This window comes from Rhinolophus hipposideros, assembly GCF_964194185.1.
Source record: "Rhinolophus hipposideros genome assembly, chromosome: 9".
In the NCBI taxonomy this organism is placed as follows: domain Eukaryota; kingdom Metazoa; phylum Chordata; class Mammalia; order Chiroptera; family Rhinolophidae; genus Rhinolophus; species Rhinolophus hipposideros.
This window is the reverse complement of record NC_138055.1, coordinates 90358895-90377352: the sequence shown is the minus strand read 5'-3', so window position 1 is coordinate 90377352 and position 18458 is coordinate 90358895. Positions and strand designations below refer to the sequence as shown.

At 38.6% G+C, this 18458-nt stretch overlaps 1 protein-coding gene across 8 annotated transcripts in view; it reads right to left on the bottom strand.

The window, feature by feature from the left end:
• The window catches only part of ADIPOR2 (adiponectin receptor 2), a 71127-nt gene that overhangs the window by 16299 nt on the left and 36370 nt on the right, over window positions 1–18458 (bottom strand). For all 8 annotated transcript variants that reach the window (XR_013994096.1, XR_013994097.1, XM_081061225.1 and 5 more), the window contains exon 2: window positions 16508–16762. Coding sequence is in view for 6 of the 8 variants with exons in the window: in XM_081061225.1 (XP_080917351.1) it covers window positions 16508–16678 (171 nt within the window). In the remaining 2 variants the exon portion in view is untranslated. The remainder of the gene's footprint in view (window positions 1–16507; window positions 16763–18458) is intronic.

Sequence of the window (18458 nt, the reverse complement as noted above, 5' to 3'; positions counted from 1 at the left end):
CCCCCTTATTAGATAAGTTGTCTAACTTAACATATAAAGAACATTAGGCAAAGAGGTTAAATAAGTTGCCCAAGGTTAAAACAAGTAACGCAAAAAATGTAAAAAGCTCCAGCACCCACTGTCTTTCTACATTCTTTGAGGAAATGATCAATTTGGGGAAAAGGAGGAAGAAATGACAATCTGGTTAGACCTTAAGGGATAAATCGCTAATATTACCATTTGTTTCCAGATCAAGCTTCACACTAGTTTAGACAGAATGACACTGTGAGAAGGACAGTGGACTAGATAGAAGTCAGGAGATCCAAGTAGTAACTAATACCGATGAGACTTTATGTAGGTCTCTCAACCTTTCTAAGCTTCAATTTTCTCATCTCTATCTAAAAGGAGGAGTTTAAACTAAACCATCTCTACAGTCTTCTCCATTCTCTAAAGTTCTGTGATTCTGTAAATAATTTTATTACTTATTTACTATTCTGTGAATAATGACATCACGAGAGAACTGTAATTCCATTTCTACGAAGAGTCTGCTGGATAAAAGCACCACTCGTGACTGCGTGATGAACTGACGCTCCACCTCCCATCAGAAACTACGTGGAAAGGATGAACATGCGGAGGCAACAGGTAATCGACCACAACACCTGAATTTACACATGTTTAAAAAGATCCTAAGATTTGATTTTCCTACTCTTCACTTTTCAAGACAACTAAAGGCTACCAAGCAGCATGTGAGACATGCTACACCCCCAACACCAGTTTTTTATAAATTATGTTCTCCTATGAAACTAGCTTCAACTAGCTTCTCTACACTCTTACCAATAAAACACCTGCCCTCTTCTTTACTTACCTAAAACTTACTTATCTATCCTCCAATGCCCATCCCATCATATTTCTTGTTTAAAAATCTTCCTTAACTACCCAGCCTAGCTTTCCTCAACCTTTCTTTCATGGTTGCCACCTTCCCCCCATACACCCCCCAACATTTTTGGATTGCTTCTCCTGTCCCCATAAAATTTTAATAACACAGACACACATGTATCTGTTTATGTGCCGTGGCCCTTTGGAGGGTTACAAAGCATTACATTATTGAAGAGTTTTTCACTCCCTGCAAATGAGAAGTAATTTTCACCAGAGAATGTATGCCCTACCTAACCCATAGCAACCTCTCCTGAACTTCTTTAGCACTTAAAAGTCTGTACCCTTTACTGGACAACTAATATAATCTCTGATTACAGCTCTTGTACTGACAAATACTGTCTTATTTAATGTTTAAGAGAATCATACATTTTTAGTGTATCATTTCCTAAACTAGATTTTAAGTGTCTATGTTTGCCTTCTTCCCCATGGCCCTCAGAACAGCTCAGTGCAATATTTTATATATTTACACAATGGCTAAATTCATGCTTTAAAAGATTTTCAATAAAAAATTAAACGGGATTGTGCCTAATTATACATAAAATAAAAATGATAAAATTCCATGAACACTGAAAAATAGACAACAGCTTGACTGATTAGCAGACTGATTTTAAAGTATAAAATATAAATTTATACATGAAATATAAAATGGCTCAAATATTTATGCATGTTTAACATGTATCTGATTCTTCACAGAGGAAAAAAAAGGATTTAATCTTAATTCTTGTACAAATAAATTGTGTCAGCAGTTCCCACGGAACAGATAAGCACATAAACAGCATCGCAGTTAAATGTTTCCTGTACTGACTAAGCAAAACCTGGTTCGTTTTGGGATAGTTACAAGCAGTTACTTTGGACTATACCAGGTGAATGCGAGTGGACCCACAGAGGACTCATGGCAGGAGAAGGTGAGCCAGCCTCACTGGCCAAAGAAAGGGCGTCCACACGCCTAAGCGAGCATCACAGACGTCGCTGAGGAAGCGAGAGGGGGCCTCCCTGCAGGCGCCTCCCCGCCACACAGCTCTACAGAAAAGAGGTGAATGGTTCAACTTCCCAGTCATGGGGGCGGGGGGCGACAATGACACTGCTGTTGGGGAAAGAACAGCTTTGTGTCTTCAGCAGCGCTGATACATGTGTATTGGAAAAAAGAGAAGTACATCCAGAATGTAGGATGTATGGTCTGGATCCAACACCAGCCAGGGGCCAAAGTAGTGTTTATGCATTTAACCAAACATTTTGGAGGAAAAGGTGGCTTGCCGTGACAAATTAAGAGTGACTCTGATGCTACATAAACATTGACTACTGATAAATTCTGTAATCTCTGACAAGATTTCACAGTCTCTCTAGGCATTAGTTTCCTCATCTGTGAAAGGGTTTTACAATACTGTACCTACACAGCACATCTGTTTTAAGGATCAAAGATAATAAATAAAAAATCTATCATAGGGCTTAGGACTCGGAAAGCAATACATAAACGATGGTCTTTTATTATTATAATGCTGGAGCAGATACTGAGAACGTTAACGCAGGTATTACAACCTAGTGGAGATAACATGTAAGTAACTACGGCAATGAGCTGGTGAATAGTATGAAAAAGGTCCGATGAAATAGAGAAAACACTTAACTCTGGCACTGTTGGGAAGTTTTCCAGAAAGGTAACATCTGAACCAAGCCCTGAAAAATATATTGAAGAGTCAGACAGGAGAGGGGAAAGGCATGACAGGTAAAGGTAATAGCAAGTACCCAAAAGCACAGAGGAAAGAAAAGGCATGACACAACAAATAAAATGTGTCGTACACATACAATAGAATATTACACAGTCATAAAAAGGCATGCAGTTCTGACACGTACTGCCACATGGATGAACCCACTACGCTAAATGAACTATGCCACATACGAAGGGCAAATACTGTACCATTCCACTCCTATGAAATACCTAGAACAGGCAAATTCACAGAGACAGAACGGACATGAGAAGTTCACAAGGGCTGGGCTGGAAGGAGGAGGGAATGAGAGCTATTCCCTAATAGGTACAGAGTTTCTGTCTGGGGAGATGAAAATGTAAATAGTGGTAACGCTTGCACGACACTGAGAATGTAATTTGTGCCACTGAATTAGTGCTCACCAACTTAAAAGTGGTGAGAATGGCAAATTTTATGTTACATATTTTAGAAGGGCAAATTTTGTTATATATTTCACCATACTAAGAAAATAATTTAGGAAGGAAGGTAAAGAGGTCCATAGGAGCATTACTCAGAATAGTCAAAAAACAAAATCAACTTAATTGCCTATCAAGAAAATAAACAAGTGTGATACGTATACTTATACATACATACATACATACATACATACATACATATATATATGTATATATATATATATATATATATATATAAAATGTAAAATGGAATACTCCTCTGTAATAAAAACAAAACAACCTACTAACACACAGGCAGCATGGATAAGTAGCAAAAGCATGCTGAGTGAAAGAAGCCGATCATGACTAATGTGTGTATCGTGTGATTCCGTAGTAAGTTCAGCAACAAGTAAAACTATTGTGGGAGAAGTCAGAACAATGGTAACCTGAGAAGGTGAGATGGAGAGGGGTTACTTACTGTGCAAAGGGGCCTAAGAGAAGTGCTGAGTGGTGGAAATAGCCTGAATCTTCATCCGTGTGGTGGTCACACATATGTAGTGTCACTGTGCTATACATTTAAGATTTGGGTATTTTTAAATTATCCCAATAAAATGTTTTTTAAAAACTAGGCTGTGGGGAGGAATGGAAGTGCAGTTGGGTAGGAATCAGCTCCTTAAAGGCTTCTGATACTAAGGGGCTTTAGGCTTTATCTGGAAGGCAAAGGTGAGCACTGAAATGATAACAGAGGCGGGGCAAGCTTAGCATTATTAAATGTGCATTTAGAAACTACTTGGCAACAGAAAAGACCACACTAAATAAGGGAAACAGGAAAGGAGAAAAATTGAGAAAAGACTTTAAAAGTCTAAAGGAGCTGTTCTCAACTAGGAGCAATTTTTGCATGCCCCGCCCCCAACATCTGTCAATTGTGGGGTCATTTTTACTTGTTGGCACCTATGGGGAATGCTGCTGGTATCTTGTAGGAGGGACCAGGATGCTATTAAACATCCTACAGTGCAAAGGACAGTTCCCACAACAAATAACTATCTGGCCAAATGACAACAGTGGTTGAGAAACTGATCTAAATAAATGACGAGAGGGTCTACACACTTCAAATTATACATGCCACAATCCATTATTATGTGTTTACATCAGAAAGAAATATTTTATTAGATCCTTCACTGTGAAGGATGCTAATAAATAAGTGGGCTACTTACTAATAATAAGTGGTTACTCGTGTCAGGGTTACCTGGGCAGCATGCATTCAAAAACATTTTAAAGTATTCACTGAGCAGTACCATTATAGAGGAACCTGAGGTTACGGGATTTGTTCAAGGTCACACAATTAGAAAGTGCCAGTCAGAAGTTCAACTGAGGTCCACATAATTCCAAAGTTCAGACTCTATTCTTTCTATTTGTACTGCTTTCTAGTTATGAAACTGCCTGATTTTGTAGGTAATAGACATTTGGACAAAAAAACCACAACACATACAGGCAGACCTTGCTTTGCACGGTAATGCAGGATAGTAAAAAATGACTGTGCAAGCCCCCATCACGTAAAACAATCTTAACCAAATGACTATTTCATGAGCTTAAAAAATTTTGTCAAAACACTAAAAACTGCCAGTTTTAAATGTACAGGGAAATTAAAAAATAGTAAAATTAGTATTTATATAGTATGTTGTATTTTAAAACAGAAACACTGACATTTATTTATTCATAAAAACCTTGCCAAGAGTAACTGGAACAGTGCTTGCGCCTTCTTGGGTAACTCACAATACCAAATGGGCATCTTTCCTGTGCCTTGGCAAACTGTCAGACTCCTAAGTTTGAATCAACTTTCAACATTTTATTCTTTGCGCTTTCAGTGTCACGAAATATTTTTGAGTTCCTTTAATTTGACTCTTTTGCCTGCATCACTTCTCTGGACATCTTCATCCTTTTTTGTCAAAAACACATTTATGTTGACAAGTTTGCCTGCATACTTGTTCCTAAGTTCCTCTGGCTGAAAATCTAAAATCACTCCATGGTGGCAGTGTCAACATTCCCACAATTGGCTATGTCTTCTACAATTCCATTTATGGTGGATTTGACTTTTAACTTCCAGCATTATCTTTTTCACATCTTTCCTTCACTTCACTTTTATCTTTATCCCTCTTTTTGATTATTTTTATAAAAAGCCACATAGGTTTATTACTGGAAAGCAACACAACTATACACTCCTGTCTTGTACATTAAATGAATAACATGTTCAATAACCAGTCATGGATAGACTTTCAAAGAAGTGACATGATTAGTCGAGGATCATAATGAATATCTACTATTTGCACAAACCTGCTCACTTATCAAATATCTGCTCATAACACTCACTTCACCAATCCTAAACTATCCTATCACTGACTTCTGGTCAATGCCAATCTGTTCTCTGTACTGAAAGACCTGCCTTAAACCACTAGAACACAGACCCCAAAACCCTGTAAATCTCCATCTATAACCTCTCCTTTCTAAAACACCACTAGGACTTATTCAGGGCAATGTTCACTCTTACTGCATAATAAACTTGGCTTAGTTTGAGCACCAGCTTATTCTGATGGTCTTTTTGGAGAGTTGACAGGTTGAATCCAGTCTTAAATTTAGAAATCTGAAATGTGTAGTAAAGGCATTAGCAAGCTGATATAGCTAACAAATACCAACACAAGGGTTAGTGGAAATTAAGATGTCTACAAAAAAACAACTGAAAGAGTAAGCATTGATGACTGTGCTCTGATCCAATGGAACAAATATAATATCTAGTCTTTATGAACATTCATTTTGGCCTTCCTAGAAACATATACTCAGCCTGTACACAATACAGGAGGTCCTCGAATAATGTCATTTCATTATAATGTTGATGAGATACTGTAGGAACGTAACTCTTGTTTATATCAATTAGCTTATGATAAAATTGGTTTCATTACACATCATTTCACTTAAAGTCGCAGAACCTATCAACAACGTTAAGTGAGGACTTAATGTAGTTATCTCTATCAAGGCTTGATAGAAAAGATCTTTTAAAATCATCCGTTTTGGGGGCAGTTGTTTAGGTCAGTTGGTTAGAGCACAATGTTCATAGCACCGGGGTTGCCGGTTCGATCCCCACATGGGCCAGTGTGAGCTGCGCCCTCCACAACTAGACTGAAACAACTACCTGACTTGGAGCTGATGGGTCCTGGAAAAACACACTTAAAATAAATAATAGCTTTTTTTTTTTAATGATCCTTTTTTTTTTTTTTTTTTTACTTTCACACAACAACTCTCTCTACTATTAACTGAATTTCCTAAGAAGACTTCCTCAAAATGAAGTGATTGGCAGACAGTCTATTTATAAATTAGCTTTCTTATGAAGAACTAAGTGGCATTCTTATATATGTTTGGTTAAAATAAATCAGTTCAACAGAATAATTCCTAGGCTGAACGAATAAAAGTTGGCTCCTAATCCCCCATTTATGAAGAATCTGGAGCAGAGAAAAAGTGGGACAATCACAAAGGCTGCTCTCTTTATTCGACTTAACACCTTAAAAACTCAGATGTGAAGTAAAGCCATAAAACTAAGGATCAGGGTAACCTGTTTTGAAATGCCTCTTTTATGTTTTGTCTGAAGAAGCTTACAAAATGCTTAACTTATAAACCTCAGCAAACAGAGTTAAAAGAGCCCAAGCTTTAGATTCAGAGGCATAGAAGCAATGGCCTATTGACTTCAACCAACACACATTACACATTTCAAAAGAATTTTGGACGATGGAAGAATATTGGACCGGGAGTCTAGAGCTCTGGGTTTCAGGCCCCAATGGTCTAGGTTTACTTGCTAACAAACCCTCCATTTCCTTGTACCCTTGATCCTTCATTTTAGGTACGCTGAACGTTTTCTAGGTGAAGACCCCAGCATATCCCAATGTATACTCAGTACATGTCAGCTATTATTATTACCACGATTCTCTGAAAGCACCATGTTATCTTACTTCTGAGTCTTCACATCTGCTGTCGCCTTTCTCTTGGCCAACTCTGAAGCTCCAGTTCCGCCTCCCCAGACCCCCACCTGCAGAGCAGCTGCTCCCCCCGTACCCTGTGCATACAGGCACCCAGTACCACAAATGGACTCATGCATTTGTCTGTCTTTCCAACTAGACTGTAAGCTGCTTATGAGTAAAAAAACATGTTTTATCTCTGTATTCCCATAATGCCAGCACACGGTAAAGAAACTAAAGCCACCTACAGAAAGAACAAATGCATGTGTGCATCTGCTAAAGCAAATGACTTGTGGTCAGGTGGACGCTGACATTCTAGGAACCCAGTTTGGGTACCTGAAAGACAGTTGGCACTAACAGAAATTAGAAAGTCAGAAGGAAAAGCTGGTAGGGGCAGAGTGGGCTAAATTAGTTTAATTTGGAACAGTTATAAGGTCCAATTAATAAAGAGGCAGTACTAAGATGATGGTTTTAGAGGTCACCTTTGTGAAAATATTGTTGAAGTCCAGGGTGGCTGAGATACATGGGCAAGTTTAGGATGTGTTTCCCAGGATTTACTGCATTACATCAGCTGAGTACTATGACAAAGGAAGGACAGGGCAATAGAATTACTATTTATTGTGTAATAAAGACATGTTAGACACTGTACTAACTGCTTTTATGAATTAAAAATCAAATCCTCACAACAACCTTCTGAAAAGAGTGTTTCTATCTCCATTTTATAACGTGGAAATCCAGATCAAGCGCAGTAAATGAAGAAATTGAAGCTAAAAGGAAACTACATAAACCTTTAAGTAGTACCTTGATTCCCAACCTAATGAGATTATCTTACATGTAAGTGCTACTACTTTTCAAATACATGTACCATGTTTCCCTGAAAATAAGACTTTGCCGGACAATTAGCTCTAATGCATCAAAAATTAATATAAGACCCGGTCTTATTTTACTGTAATAGTAACAGTAAAATAAGACCGGGTCTTATATTAATTTCTGCTCCAAAAGACACATGAGAGCTGATTGTCCGGCTAAGTCTTATTTTCGGGGAAACAGGGCAGGTGCTGTAGGGATTTACAAAATACAAATCAAGATGAACTAAATTCAGTTAATGTCTATTATGTATTTTTTCAAACTAATATTAAAAATAGGACTATCATGCTGGGGATCTGTTAAATGTTTCTCATATTTAAAGGAGTCATTTCCAGCCCAGCAATTCTACTCCAGGTATATAGCAACAATAGAATAAAATGTGGTACAAATGTCACACAAAGAAATACTATAGAGCAATGAAAATGAACAATCTCCAGCTACACTAAGTAAACACATGAATTTCACAAATGTGAAAAAAGTCAGATACAAGAGTATGTACTGAATGGTACTTTATATAAAATACAAAAACAGACGAAACTAGCCTGTGCCACTGGAAGTCAGGACAATGGTTACCTTTGGGAGAGAAGAATAGGCAGTGACTACCGGGAGGGGGTGTGTGGGGGTGAGGGGGATCTCTGGGGGTGTGGGTTACACAGGTGTGTCCAACCGTCACACTGTCCACTTATGACGTGTACTTTTCTGTGTGCTTATTATACTTCAATAAGGTTTTTATTGTTCCTTCTTGTAAGGACCCTCCCACACACAAAAAAGCTGGGAAATAATGACATAGGAGAGATCAGGGATTCAAATCCAGGTCTCTCTGAACCCAAAACCCTGCTTTGTCCTTTGTAAAGCATGTTTCTGGGAAGTTTGTAATATGTTAACCGTTTTAAATAAAACAGAACTAATTACTGTAGGCACTTGTTATTAAACAAGAGTGAATATCTTCATCTTGTGAAGCTTTAAAAAAATACGTGTGTCCAGGATCCAAAGATTCTGGGTCAGGAGATCTGGAATGAAATTCTCACCTTTGTACTTATCTTCTTTAAAGGGCCATAGACGATCAGATAATAAACTCCTAATAGACTCATTGACTTAAAGGAACCTGCTGGTAACTAACTACCTTTATACCTTATTTTTAAAAATGCAAAATTTTCACTTAATTTGTTATAATTTTAAAAAGACATTCCCATTGCCTTTCCTATCACACTTTTATCCCATGCATAACTGGCATTAAATGCAACTAGGGAGCCTAAGGAAACCACCATATTTTTTTAAAAGCCTATGCAACCTAGTTCAGTTCTCTATCTTAAAAAGAGGGGAGAAAAACACTCAAAGAAAATGATGCAAAACCATTAGAAATGTGAAGGACTTCCCCAAGCTACATTAGGTTTATTTACTTTCAAAATAAACAGAAAATCCATTAGGTTAGAATGCATCTAAGAAGCAAAATTAACCTGGCTTAACAGAAAATGAGGTGTGCTACAATTCCTCCGAAAAACAAGTACCAATGGTTGAATCTAACCTCTGCGCTTAACATGAACCCCCAGGGGCAGGGTTTGGAATTGAGAAACATGAAGTCAGTCTGGTGCCAAGTGTCACAGAGGCAGCTCTGTTCGGCAGAAAGAGCAGTCAGGAGATTTAGCACATGGCCTCATTTAGCCACGTGACCTTGCACAAATACTCTAAGCTTTCTAAATCCTACTTTCATCTACTTTCAAAAAGAGGTATCTGTTCTTCCTATTTCAGAGTGCAGTTTTGAGAAGCAAATGAGATAATGTCTATGAAAGTGCTACATACAAATTTAAGGCATTACTAGAATTATTTAGTAATTCTAAATAATTCTACTTGCTAACAGTTCCACTTCAAAACTGGAAATTAGAAGAAATGAATCCTTTCTCTAGAAACAAACAAAAAATCAGTATATGGAACTCTTCAAGTCACTTGATGATATTAATACTATGCCTTTAATCTTGGTCTCAAAATTGCAGTTTTTTTTAACTCTATCCCCTTCTTTTCTAGGTCCCATGATTATTCTACACTAAAAACCCTGAAATCAGCAGCAAGGGGATAGTACTGTATATAGATTAAATGTAGAACAGAAGTTGCAATGAATAAAGAGGACGGGCCAAGGAAGAACCAGAGGAAGCAGAAGAAAAGCTTTCATTGCTTAAATGACCCAAAATGCTTTGGGAAACCACTTCCCAAACAGGCAGTAGTACAGGCAGATACACGGATCTCTTCATAAACCACCTTCTCTTTTCCAGCAAAGAACTTCCACCCCAGAGAGAAATAAATACACAAAGCACAACTTTTCATTAGGAACAAAAACACCATTTCCTCACTGGTCAGTTGAGGAAGATAAATAATATGATGTCAGAGCGCCTTTTCAGCCCTAACACTCTACAATGTATGGATCCGATCTCGCCGTGATTCCTCACAAAAAATCTGTTAAAACAATGAGAAGAAAGAAATGGTTCTTTCGTTCAGGCTGCTGGCTTTTGAGTTAGCTCTAAAACTAAAGGAAAATCAAGTATAGGTTTTCACAGCAGTACATCGAGTTCATTCAGATAAGAATGAAGAAAAGCACATTCACTTGATTATTTGTTAGAGAAACAAAAAACCATAAATATTTAGAACACTCCTCTATCAAGTGAAGATGGTAAACAAAAATACACAGTAAAACAAGAAACAATTAATGTGACTGACATAAAAGGGAATGGTGGGCAAATTCTGAACTCTAAAAACATGTTACTATTTCATGGCTAAAACGTAGTAACTAATGTTATAAATGGAACTTTGTTGCCATTTTTAATCTCAATCAAATTGGCTAGTTTGAAATTCCTCCAAGCTTAGAATTATTTAGATTCAATGAGCACGCACATCAGTTTTAAATACAGTTAAGAAACGGTACATTAAAAACATACAGTGATACAGTTACTGCCTACTCGGTATCTCTTGTAAGATGACTCGCGAACCTCAAGTGTCCTTCTAAAACAGAACTCTTCATTTCCCCCCACAGCTGCGCCTCACTCGGACCGTACCTTCCTGACCTCCTTCCCGACCTCCGTTTTAGCTCAGTTGCAATACCCAGCAATCATCCTTGATTCCTCTCTTCCTCACTGTCCACACCACAGCTAACCCATCAGGAACCGCTGGCTTGCCCTCCAAAACATACCCAGAATCCATCCCCTTCTCTCCATCTCTGCTGCTACTACCACTCTGTTTCAACACAACATCATCTCTCTCCAAGAATATTCTAACAGGCTCCTGTCCTTCCATTCTGTCTTCTCACAATCCACTATCCACATCCAGAGAGATCTTTTCAAAGTCACCACTCTCTCCCTCCTGTTTAAACACCACGAAGGCTGCCTTTCTGGTGGATTTTATTAACATACAATCTAGACCCCTTCTATACACCTAGAGCATCTGTTCTCTGCCTAGCGTACTGACCTCATCCCTTTCACTCTTCCCTCTTGTTACCTGTAGTGTGATTGCACTGGCCTTCTTTCAGTCCTTTAAAAATTAAAATAAAAAAGAGGGGAAGGAGGAGGAAGAGGAGAAAAGGACAGGCTTATTTCAACCTTCAGATCTCTGTACAAGCTAGTTTCCGCTACCTGGAAACATTCTTCCCCTAGGTCTTTACATGGCTGGTTTCTTATCATTCGGGGGTTACTTCAATCATGCCTCTCCTAAGAGAGACTTTCCTTTACCACTGTATCTAAATAAAATCAGGGGAGGGGAGGTGGATAGGCAAAGTACAGGACTTTTTAGGGCAGTGAAACTACTCTGCAAAATAACATAATGATGGGTACACACCAGTTTAAATTTGTCCAAACCCACAGAATGTGCAACCATCAAGATGAAGTATAATGTAAACTATGGCCTGTGGGTGACAATAACAAACGTCCCACTCTGGTAGAGAATGTTGACAATAGGGGTGGTTGTGCACGTGTGAGGGCAGGGGATATGGGGGAAACCTCTGCACTTTCCCCTCAATTTTGCTATGAACCTAAAACTGCTCTAAAAAATTACGTCTTAACACAAAATAAAAAATGTTTAAAGCATCTCACTAACTACCCAATTCCTTAGCATACTTTCTCCCTCCCAGCTTACCACTGTCTGTAATTATCTCACTCCTGTGTTTCTGGGGTTTACTGCCTGTGCCTTCCCTTCCGCTCTCGCACTATGCAGGCAAGAATCATGGCTGCCTTATTCACCACCATATTCCCAGCACTTGGAAAGGCACCTAGCCCAGAGCAGGTAATAGGGCCACTGGGTTCCAACTTTCAGGCTGTATACTGTACAACTTCAGATGGGTCATTTACATGGATTATGATTTGACATAATCTCTTGGGAGATTTGCAAAATGATAGCCCTAGAAATCTGAAAAAATACATTGCTACAGTACTTTTATTACTAAAGAGTATAATGGTTGTAGACACGCCACTGTGACAATGTGCTACTGAGGTAGTTGGAATATTCAGGTTTCTCACCCTGGCAGTACTGACACGTTCAGCTAGAGAACCCTTTATCGTAGGGGGCTGTCTGTATACTGTAGGATGTTTAGCAGCACCCCTGGCCTCTCTCTACCCACTAGATGCTAGCAGAACAACTCCCCCAGATATAACAATCAAAAATGTCTCCAGACACTGCAAAATATTTCCTGAGGGTCAAAATTGCCCCAAATTGTAAACCACTGGAATATGTTGAAAATGACAAAAAAATTATAGTCTTAAAACCTGAATATGTTACTTTGCTTACTAGTAGGCTCTACGTCATTTAGGCTTTCGGCCTCAGTTTTCTCATCTATAATACATACCACAGAATAATCAGTTCAACTGTGCACACTAATTTATAACACCTGAGGAAACCTCTGGATATGTTTTTCTAACCCAATGCTCATTATTAGAATTCAAGGCAACGGACAGGAACAGAAAAGCAAACATCAAATCTATACACCAAAAGAATTTTCACATAAATTCTCACATTACTCATATAGTATGCATAAAAGAGGTATAACATACGCATTGTTATTGTAACTCTTTTTCAGAGAAATTGATGCACCAAAAAGTTTTGCAAAGTCATAGTTAGGAGCTAGACAATAAAATAACCTGGATTCTAACCTGGTCCACTATTCTGTGGAGTAAGGAGAAAATTTTTCCAGCATCAAACTCAGCACCAACAATTTATTACATGAAGTACAACAACCTGTGTAAAGATCCTGGGGTAGGGAATGCTTTTTTATCCTTTAGAAATTGTTGCTAATTATATATTATTAACACTCTCAGTTATTTACTCAAAGAGCAACACAATCCCCCTCCTGGTTGGTGTCTTTGGACCCGGCCCCTTGACTACTTTGCCCAATGGAAGGTAAGCAGGTGTAACACACACCACATATGAGCAAAAACTTTCCATGCAAATGTGTGATGTGGCTTGTTCTCTGGGGCTTTTGCAATCTGCCATGAGAACACATCCCAGGCAGCCTCCTTCAGCACGGGTCCCAGAACGAGACAACACGTGGAGCTGACCTGCAACACAACAGCCCCTGAGAACAGCCACATCTGACCTACAGCCCTCACGTAGTATCTACTGTGAGCCACTGGGCTTTTGGCACAGTCATTCCTGCAGCCAAGGTTAATTAACATGGAATAGAGCTTTTCTGGTACACTAACATTTAACTATTACATAACTCTAAATTTCAGTTTATACGTCTATAAATTATATAAGTACAATTTTATCTTCTGCTTTTTAATTTTAATATTATTTAATATGCATACTATGAACATTTTTAGAGATCAAAAGTTACCAGAACATGTGTACTGAAGGTAGTTGTTTTATAATTCATAATTAACATTTTGATATTTAAAACACCAGGAAAAGCAAGCATAGCATGGATTCCAAGCACAAGCCCCCCAAATCCAGGAAAGACTGTCCACAAATCTAGACTTAGAATACAGTCAGCCTCAACGCCCTCCACTTTTAGTCTTAGCAAGTATTCCACTTGTAATCCAAAAATACCTCCAAAATAAATACTTACATCTATACATTTGCCATCAGTAGACTACAAAATGTCCTCATTTAAGAAGGAATGAGCAAAACATTGAAGGTTTTATGCGATTCTAATTGTTATGATTCTGCATGGAAACCAGAAAGTTCTAAGAATTTCAGCACATTGGAAACACACTTGGAAACCGTTCATTCGTCTGAAACAGCTTTTCCATGACAGAGAAGGAACTGCTTCCTACATAGCCATGAATACTTGCACCTGGTATTCACAATGTGAGCTACTCCAGTGGCTTCTGTTCCCACCTCTCTACCAAAATAGGTCTCGCTAAGTTCACCAGTGACCACCATGTTGCCAGAACCAATGGTCACTCTTCTGTCCTTTTCCTCCTTGACCTTTTAGCAACACTAGACACAAAGTACAGCCCCCTCCCCTCCTTCTTGAAATACTTCTTGCTTTTTGTGATATTACATTTCCTCCTATCTCACAGGCTTCTCTTTCTTAGCTTCTTCTACGTGCTTTCTCTCCTTGAAATGCCCAGTGAATGCTGCTGGTTGGTGTTCTTCAGGCAGGATCCCAGGGCCCTTCCCCTATCTGTCTCTCTTCAATCTTCTTCCCCTCTTAACCATTTCAATAGTTTTAAATATAATCTATATTGAGGCTACTTTCTAAGTGATTATCTTCAGCACAGACCTCTCTAGAATCCCACATTTACACCCAACTACCTTCCTGACATACCCACTAAGCTGTCTCACAGGTACTTCATATTTAACATGGCCCAAAGCAAACTCTTGATCTCCCCCGGTAAGCTAAACCTGCTTCATCTTCCAATTCATTCTCTCTGGTGTTTCCCATCTCAAAACACAGTCCCATCCCTCCATCAATCCAACTACTCACATCATACCTCAGAGTCATTCTTCTCCCTTCTTTCTCCCTTAACCATCACATCCAATCCATCAGCAAACTGTGTCAAATCTACTTCCAAAGCATAGCTCAAATACCCCGGGGGTGCCCAAAAAAACGTACACAAATGGACACTTTGGTCAACGTTGCTCAAGCAGTAGTTTGCCGTCATCAGAAGTGTCTGGACGCTGATGGGAACCACTTTGAGCACCTCTTATAATTGCAGAAGTCAAACGTGACTTGCATTCATCTTTTGTTATCGGTATATGTTGAGCATTACAATTTTAATACAGTTTTCCTTTCTTAAAATGTGTATACAGTGGTACCCCCTGCATATCTGTATGAAACTAAACAATTTCATCAAATAATATAATTTATTTAAATGTATATTATTATATGCATTTAGCTCAATAATCTTTATTCTTTCTACTGTTTAATTTTTTAAACACTGCTTGTAGTACCAAAGATAATTTCACAGACCACTAATGGGGACAACCTACAGTGCGGGGAACACTGTACTAGAGCCACAACGTTGAACACAAGCTAAGTAATTTCAAGGTTCCAAAGCACATAGCAAAATATCTACACCAATGACTTTCGGGTGCTGTTCACAGGTTATACCTTTGCTCTCTCTAGGTACAGTTGTGAACAACTTAAAAGCTGCTCTTTTCTCTGGGATGTGAAAGGAGAGTTTAAAATCTACCATCTGTTTCCAGAACTCTACTGAATTCCAAGCTATGCACTAGAGATAAACCATACCTGCAGTAGTTCCAGCATGTAAACAGAATTTGTCCAAAAATATAAATTATCATTTACATTGTTGAAGGAAGCCCCGGTTGGAACCCCCATAACAGAGGCTTAGAACGTTCCACCCAGTTCCTAGTTTTATTTTTTTTATTTATTTTTTTTTTAAGGAGGGTGCAGCTCACAGTGGCCCATGCGGGGATTGAACCGGCAACCTTGGTGCTACCAGCACCATGCTCTCACCAACTGAGCTAACCGGCCACCCGCCAGGTCCCCAATTTTAGAAAATTACCCTGAAACTTATGATTAATACCCTCTAGCTTACTGATCACAATCTCTATGGTCTAGCATTCTTTCCAGGCTACTCCCATCATTGTTCCTGGGTTGCTGTGCTGACAGCACCGGAAAGCCACGCTGTCACAGGGAAGGCTCCATGCAGACCCCAGGAACCCTCAAGTAGCCTCTGGAGGAACGCCCCAATTTTCCCTTAAACACCCCAAGCCGGTCTGAGAATGTTACGGCAGTTTTGAAGGTGTGAACCACTGCCTTCTCAGCCCACCGGCGCTCCGACCGCACGCAGCGCTCTGACCGTAAGGCTTACCACGCAGCCCACCTCCTGTGTGGAGCAGCGCAGGGAGCACGAGCCCGGGACTCGGCTGCCCTTTGGTTTCAATGTCATCACTAAAGCGCTACAGGACCCATTTCCTGGCTCAACAAGATAAAGCACATTAGGTACGATTTTAAGTGTCAACAGAAAAGGCCTAACTATGAAATCAAATAATATCTAGCTGACTTAAGAATACAAGACTTCAAATTATCCTAAACAAAAACTACAAACGTGCTCAAGGTTCCTTTTCAAAAACCCACCCTCTCTCCAGCCAGTCTCAGAAATTTTGGTTTTAAATTTTTGTTTACCATCTTGCCACCTCAACTTACTTTTCTATGATGGGAAGAGAGAATCGATGCCTCTAAAATGGGCGCCAAGTCTCCTTGGTTGTTGTCATTGTCACCCGTCTTAGTGCCATCAAGTTGGTGTCCTTTTCTGAGCCGTATGTCAGGCTCTGGAGTCCTGCTCCACTCCAGGCGGTTTTCCGCTGTCTCATTCATGGGCTACACAAGTCTTTCTTACAGAGAGGTCTGTCTTTCTGTCCCTTCTTTCTGGGAGGATGGGCTTTCAGGAGAGAGTTGACCCTAAGAAGAGGAAGGTTTTAAATTAACACATTTTAAATAAACACATTAAACAAGTGCTGGGGGGAGATACAGTTTACACTATTATACACTCAAATAATAAAATACTCAGCACTCATTAATAACAAAATAATGATGTATAAAAAACCCTCTATTTGCTGATGGAAAAGATTGTCAGATCTATTTTTAAATGAAAAGGGCAGGGTTAAGACAACATGTATATATTATATAATATACATACTATATTACATAGACATATAATCGTATATGTACACAGAACAACACGATTCGAAAATATTCGAAATTGTGCTCTTGGTAGAAAAATGTATATGAAATAAACCTAGGGTCTGGAGTGAGAAAATTTACTTTTGATTTTGTTCTACCTGCATATTTTTGCCATATACCACATATTGCTTTTTCAATTATAAACATACCTAACTGCAGAAAGAATATAGGTGGATTTTATGCATTATAGCTGGGTTTTACATATCCAATCTCATTTAAACATCATAATGACCCTATACGGTATTTTCATTTCTACTTCACAGATAAAGAAACCAAAATTCACCATATTTTGCATGAAATAAACAGGACAAAATCTCTGACTTATATAGCCTATATTATTGGTAATGTTTTGCATTTAAACTGTTTTTTTTAATTAATTTTATTGGGGTGACAATTGTTAGTAAATTTACATAGATTTCAGGTGTACAATTCTGTATTACATGGTCTATAAATCCCATTGTGTGTTCACCACCCAGAGTCAGTTCTCCTTCCATCACCATATATTTGATCCGCATTTAAACTGTTTAATGTCTGACATTTCAATAGAAACTCAGGACCAGAGCATACTTTTACATCCCTGTGAGTTCCCAGAAAGTGCTATGCACGTAAATGTTTAACATTTGATAGATATTCAAATGTTCTTAAGTGGTAAAAACACTTTCACAAATCATCAATCTCTCTAAAAACTGGACGGCAGTAAGTTCCCTAGAAGTTCAATAATTCCAGTCCTTGACCTTCTATCTCGTAACTCATAGCACAAAAGCTTATTTTAGACATTTAGTTCCATACCCAAATAAGGTGATTATCACAGGCAATCCAACTAGAAATACTAAAACAGGAAAAAGCCAGGGTACATGTTATGCTCATAAATCCCATGAGTTCTTACTAGAGGAAAAGAGCAGGGCAAAGTGGGAGAGCCTGGATACCATAAAAGAAGATAAAAGGTGTATTTAGTGTTCACATATATGAGCACACAACACTAAGAATTAATTAGCCCAAGAATTCCAATTAAACTAAGAATGAGTCTTAGTTTCATAAATCATGTGAGTTTGCTACAGGATTTCCCTAACAGTTTTCAAACATTTTTGGAGCAATAACAAACACAAAACTTTAAAGATTACCAAACCTGGCACGTGCATATCAAATAAGGGCCTGAGAAAAATGTATTATAATACTGAGATTATAAACTATGTTATTAATACCCAATTCTCAAAGAGAAAACAATGCTAATGGTATCTCCCCATCTACTCACAGCTCACAAAGCTATTTTGCAAACACCATTTCGTTTTTTTTCAGCGAAGAGGGTGCTAACATTTTTTGTGGCTCTACAAAGTTAAATTCTGAACCACAAAATTTACATGTGGGATCTCACATAATCCTTACATACAGCTTTCTGAGGTATTTTACTCCCCAT